The sequence below is a fragment of the Equus przewalskii genome, chromosome 25 (genome assembly GCF_037783145.1).
Source record: "Equus przewalskii isolate Varuska chromosome 25, EquPr2, whole genome shotgun sequence".
NCBI lineage: Eukaryota > Metazoa > Chordata > Mammalia > Perissodactyla > Equidae > Equus > Equus przewalskii.
In genome coordinates this window covers 7,141,928-7,148,535 of record NC_091855.1, presented here as the reverse complement: position 1 = coordinate 7,148,535, position 6,608 = coordinate 7,141,928, and the positions used below count along the sequence as shown (strand labels likewise).

The window sequence follows — 6,608 nt, the reverse complement described above, 5'->3', positions numbered from 1 at the left end:
TTAACATCTATCATCACACAGTTACATATTTTTTCTTGTGATGAGAACTTTTAAGATTTATTCTCTTAGCAACTTTCAGATATACAATATTGTTAACTATAGTCACCATGCTGTACATTGCAAGCCCAGGACTTATAACTGGAAGTTTGTATCTATTCACTGCCTTCACCCGTTTTGCCCCCTTCACCCATTTTGCCCTCCCCCCTCCCCCAGCAACAACCAATCTGTTCTGTGCATCTACGAGGTTTTCTTTTTTTTTAGATTTCATATGTAAAGGAGATCATACAGTATTTGTTCTTCTGACTTATTTCACTTAATGTAATGCTCTCAACATCCATCCGTGCTGTCACAAATGGCAGGATTTCCTTCTTTTTTATGGCTCAGTAGTATTCCATCGTGTGTCTGTATGTCCGTGTGTGTGTGTGTGTGTGTGTGTGTGTGTGTGTGTATCTCACATTTTCTTTATCCGTCCATCCATTGATGAACACTTAGGCTGTTTCCATGTCTTGGCTGTTGTAAATAATGCTGCAATAAACATGGGGTGCAGATATCTTTTCAGGATAGTGATTTCATTTTCTCGGGATAAATATCCAGAAATGGAATTGCTGGATCAGATCTGTTCTTTTCATTTTTTAATTTTTAAATTTAGTTTCTTTTCTCTCTGTTCTTCATGTTGGGTGAATTCTGTTATCCAGTTCTTAAGTTCACTGATTCTATCCTCTGTCATCTCTACCCTACTACTGAGCCCATTCAGTGAGTTTTTTTATATCTGTTATAGCATTTTTCGATTTGATAATTTCCACTTGGTTCTTTTTTATAACTTGTTTCTTTACTGAGATTTTCTATTTTTTCTTTTGTTTCAAGATAATTCGTAATTGATTGTTGAAGTTTTTTTTTTTTTTTTTTGGTGAGGAAGATTGGCCCTGAGCTAATATCTTTGCCAGTCTTCCTCTATTTTGTAAGTGGGATGCTGCCACAGCATGGCTTGACAAGTGGTATGTAGGCCTGCACCCAGGATCTGATCCTTCAAACCCCAGGCCACTGAAGAGGAGCGTGTGAACTTAACCACTACACCACTGGGCTGGCCCTGATTGCTGAAGAATTTTTATGACAGCGGCTTTAAAATCTTTGTCAGTTAATTCCAAAATCCGACTCATGTCAGTGTTGGGATTGTCTTTCCATATTCAAGTTGTGATTTTATTCATTCTTGGCGCGATGGGTGATTTTTTATTGAATCCTAGACATTTAATCTATTATATTAGGAGACTCTGGGTCCTATTTAAATCTTATTTTTGTAAGCATTCGCTCTAAGTTTAGCATACTATTTGTGGCCTTCTTTTGTGGGTTATGTTCAGTGGCCTTAATGGTATTATTTTGGTCTGCCTGTATATCTGGTGCCACGGGGGCTCCTGGTGCTGCCTGAAGAGATGGAACGGGTTTCTCCATTCTGGTGCCCTCTGGCTGTCCCAGTGTCTCCGGGAGGAGAAGGAGGGTCTTGGGTCTGCAGGGACAAAGAGGCTTCTTAGGCTGGGCCATGTGCTATAACTAAGCATGTTTTGCCAGTTTCACTCACCCATGTTGGTATCTCTCATGGAAAAAGAGAGTCTCAAGCACAAGCAGGGAGGGAGAGTGCTTTCTCTGGCCACTTATTTTTGGCAGAATTACCAATTGATCCACTTGCTGGTGATGTCAGGCTTGCCTATGGTTGCTAGAGGGACTTCTGGTCAATCTGGGGAAGGAAGGAGCCTACTGGACTGCCTTCAGTTGCTAGGTTGGGGGTCAGGAACCGCTGGATCTCAATTGCCTTCAGCTGTTGGATGGGAGGATGCAGGACGCCTTGCTGCTGTGATGCTCTTCCAGTCCTGCAGTCTCAAAGCAGCTCACCTTCATCTTGCCACATTTTCATGTTCCTTTTGATTATCTTTTGCATCATTTCCAGGGTTAATGGTTGTACTTAGCAAAGAGGAACAGGAGAAAAAAATGGCTTTACACAATTTTGTCTAGACTGGAAGTCAAATGGTGTCTTTTTTTAAAATCTGAAATTCTGTTTGTTGCTGGTATAATAGAAATACTGATTTTTGTAACTTGGCCTTATATCTAGCAATCTTGAAAAGGTTGTTGTTTTTAATAAGTTATTGTAAATGTTATTAATTTTACAATTTTACTTAGATTATTTTGGATTTTCTACACACACAATCACACTTTCTGTGAAGAAGTTTTATTCTTTCATTTTTATTCCTTAGACCTCTTCTTTCTTTTCCCTGTCTTATTTTCACTGGCTAAGACTCCAGGACAAAGCTAGATAGACACAGTGACAGCAGTCTCCTTATCTCATTCTCAGTCTCAGGCTGAGAACTTTCAACATTTCACCGTTAACTATGATGTCTGTTGTAGGTTTATCAGATTCAAGAAGTTCTCTTCCATTCCTTGTTTGGTAAATGTTGTGGGGGTGGTTTCCTTCTTTATTTCTGTGGATAAACAAAACTTTCCTGGATTTCTCAGTGTCCTGTATAAAGCCCTAGCTTTCTGAGATTCTTCACATACCATGAGAATTAGATCTGTAACAATTTGTCTAGTTAATTTCTCTGATCCTAAAGTGTAATAAAAATGTCTCATCTCCCCAAGAGGACCAAAGAGTTACAGCCTGGATTGGTCCCTACATTAAGCCCCAAAGTATCAGAAATATCCAAGTGGCTATCTTCCTAGTATTGCCTGGGACCTAGGAGATAGCTCTAGGAGACACATGGGGCTCTCTGGCTCCTGGAGAGATTTTTTTTTCTTTTTTTTTTTTGCATACCACCTGGCTAGAAAGGGAGACCCTTTCTGGAGAGGAGGACAGCTGCCTCTTTCTCCTTTTTTAGCAGGGAAAAACAATTTTTCTTTGTTTGTCCCTTGCCTATGGAGTGTTTGGCCACTGTGGAGGAAAACTGCTCACTCAGTTCTCACCATTTTGCTTTGGGGGTATGGACTAGTGCAAAGGGTAGGCAGGTGCACTTATTTACTGTGAGATAATAAGAAATCTAGCTCTGATCCAGAAAACCTCACGTGTACATTCAGGATAAGCTAAATAGAGCTGCATTTTAAAAAGCCAATGCTTCCTTTTTATGAATGCATGTTGATTTTCTCAAATACATTTTCTGGATCTACTGAAACGATAGGATTTTTCTCCTTTCATTCTGTTAATGTGGTGAATTATATTGAGATTGATTTTCAACTATCACACCAGCTTCACTTTTCAAGAAGAAATGCAACTTGGTTGTAATTTATTATTCATATATTTATTTATGAATTTAGTTTGCTAGTACTTTGGTAGTTTTGCATTGATGTTTGGGAATGTCTGTAATTTTTCTTTCTCATAATGTCCTTGCCAGGTTTTAGTATCAAGATTTCGCTGGTTTCATAAAATGAGTTGGGGAGGGTTCCTGCTTTTACTGTTCTTTGATAAAATTTAATAATGGTCTTTCTTTCCTTCTTAAATTTTTGCTAGGATAAACTGATGAATCCATGTAAGATTGCAGTTTTCACTGTGGGAAAGTAAGAAACTAAGTACAAATTTCTTTACCAGACATGGGACTGTTCAAATTTCCCTATTATTTTCTTTTGTCAGTTTTGGCTAAGTTATATTTTTTAAGGCAACTGTTCATTTCAAATGTCAAGTTTATTGATGTAAAGTTGTACATAATATACAGATTTTGTCAAATGTCTATATGCTCTCTCTCATTCCTCACATTGGTTATTTGGTATTTCTTCTTTTTCTGTTTAGTCTGCCAGAGGCTTATCAATTATATGTCTTTCAAAGATCAACTTTTGGCTTAGTTGATCTGCTTCATGTTTGTTTTCTATTCTAATTTTCGTGCCTTACTATTTTATTCTTTTACTTTCTTCAGGTTTAATTTGCTGTTTATTTTGCTAATATACTATTTTATTTCCTTTTTTTTTTTGAGCCTTCATCTTTATTTTATAAAGACTGGCACCTGAGCTAACATCTGTTCCTAATCTTCTTCTTTTCTTCTTCTCCCCAAAGCCCCCAATTACATAGTTGTATAGTCTAGTTTTAGGTCCTTCTGGTTGTGCTATGTGGGACGCCGCCTCCGCGTGGCCTGACCAGTGGTGCCATGTCTGTGCCCAGGATCTGAACTGGTGAAACCCTGGGCCACTGAAGCGGAGCGCACGAACTTAACCATTTGGCCATGGTGCTGGCCTCACTACTTTATTTCTATTTGTCCTATTTTATATTCTTTTTTTGCCTAATTATTATTCCACTTTCCTCCTCTGTTAGTTTAGTAGTTATATACTTGTTTTCACTTTTTGCTATTTTTTAGCGGTCCTCCTATAGATGATACAGCAAAGTCTATTATTACTTGGTACTTTTAACTTCTTTCTGGATAATACAAGAATCTTAGAACTCTTTAACTCTGGGTTAACTCCTGCAACAACTTATATACTATTATTGCCATGTATTTTAACATATTTAACCTCCAAAACTATTTTATATTGTCACTATTAATTTAGATTTAACCATATATTTATCGTTTTTATTACTGTTCATTTCTTCTTACATCCCTGAGCTTCTACTGGATCATTTTCCTTCTGTCTGGAAAATACCTTATGCTATTTCTTTTAATGAGAATCTGCTGTTGAATTTACTGTGTATAAAACTGTCTTTACCTTCATTCTTAAAGAGTTGTTTTTGGAGAAAGGCTGAGTATAGAATTCTAAGTTTATAGTTATTTTAGCAAAATTAAATATCATTCCACAAATTTCTGGTTTCCATATTTTCTGTTTAGAAGTTAGTTGTGAGTTTAATAAAATTCTTGGTTCTTTGATAGTAACATCTTTCTGGCTGCTTTTATGACTTCCTTTTTTTTTTTCTGCTTTTTCTCCCCAAATCCACCTAGTACATAGTCGTATATTTTAGTTGTGGGTATATGACTTCCTTTTTATATTTTGTTTTTTCTCATGCTGTGTTGAGGTGTGGTTTTATTTAGCATGCTTTATTTAGCATGCTTTCTCATGCTGTGTTGAGGTGTGGTTTTATTATCTTGCAGGGATTAATGTCCCTTAAAAATTTGGTAAATTCTCAGTCATTATCTCCTTAAATGTTGCTTCTGCCATTTCCTCTCGCCTCTCCTTTTGGAATTCCAATTACTTGTATGTTAGATCTTCTCATGGTAACCCTATGTCTCTTATCTTCTTACAATATTTTCCATTCTTTTGTGTCATTTTTCATATCAGATATTTACTTCTGACCCAAATTGTGTTTCACTAATTTTTACGTTAGCTGTGTCCAGTTTCTATCAAATCCATTCACTGCGTTCTTAAACTTGATTAACGTACTTATCAGTTTGGGACTTATCAATTCTTCTGTATAGTTTCTAATTCTCTGATGAAATTCTTAAGCTTGTGTTTTATATCTTTGAATGTACCAAACATCATAATGTTCTAGCCTGTGTTTAACAACTCCATTATCTGGATCCCCAGTGGGTCCATTCCTATTGTCTATTGTTTCTCTTGGATTTTTGATCATGTTGTCATATCTCCTCAGGTGCTTTATTTTACGTTGTCCAACATTAAGTATGAAAAATTACAAAAATAACTTAAAAGGTCAGTCCAGAGAAGATTTACCTTTGCTCTGGGTGGTGGCTAGGCAGAGCAGAAATCCAGGGCCACCTTAATCCAGTTTTAGGGACTAAGAAGATTCAAGCTGCATCTACTTTTTTTGTTCAACCATAAAATTAGGACGTAATCCTTGATGTCCCAAACCAGTGTGTGGTCAGTTACTAGGGTTCCTGCCTCCCTCCTTGGAGAGCCCTGGACTCCCATTTGTATTCCTCTAACTCAGCAGCAAGGCTGTCAAAAGCGTTACTTAGTTTCTCAGACTCTCAACCACCTCATCCTGAGCTGGCAAATGCTCCTAGAAGAAAAGCAGCCCAAGTGATGAGCTCAAGTTTCTAAATTTCATTCTGCCTTGGATCTTGGTAATGTAATTCTTCACTGTTTTCTTGGTTCTCTGATACCTTTAAGCAGATTTTAAAATATTATTTTGCCTAGCTTTGCTAGTTGTTCTCTGTGAGATGGGTGGTGTGAATTACCTAAGCATTACTAAAAGTGAAAGTCAGAAAAGCAGGTTTTAGGGAAGATTCAATAAGGTCAGTTTGACTCTATCAGATGGAGATAAATAAGTTCCATATACAGGCTCAGTGCTAAGAAGAGAGGTTGAGGTAGGTATATATTTGAACATCAACTTATTGATGATACTTTTATATCTTGGGTGTGGACGAGACTGTCCACAGTGAATGTAGAAGAGGGGCCCTGGAACCAAACTGTTGAGAAATTCCAAAATTTAGTGGTCAGGTAGAAATGGAAAAGCAGCAAAGGTGATTGAGGAGTGGCCAGGGAGAGAGGAAGAAAATGAAGATACTTGTGTCAGGGAAGCAAAAGAGACAAAAAAGGTGATTCAAGGAGTGGTCAAAATGTGTCAAATGCTATTTAAAGAACAAATAAGACAAGAACATAGGAGTAGCCGGTTGGTTTGACAATACAAAGGTAAACACTGACCTTAATAAAAACTAACTTTATTTGGGGGAATGGTAAAGATGGAATCATTA

At 37.2% G+C, this 6,608-nt stretch overlaps 1 protein-coding gene across 1 annotated transcript in view; it reads right to left on the bottom strand.

Moving 5' to 3' along the window:
- Positions 1–824: 824 nt before the first annotated feature.
- Positions 825–6,608, bottom strand: part of PCNX4 (pecanex 4) — a 55,424-nt gene continuing 49,640 nt past the window's right edge. Inside the window, exon 11 of the mRNA XM_070593127.1 lies at positions 825–1,953. Within this exon, the coding sequence (XP_070449228.1) occupies positions 1,942–1,953 (12 nt within the window). The 3' untranslated portion in view covers positions 825–1,941. The remainder of the gene's footprint in view (positions 1,954–6,608) is intronic.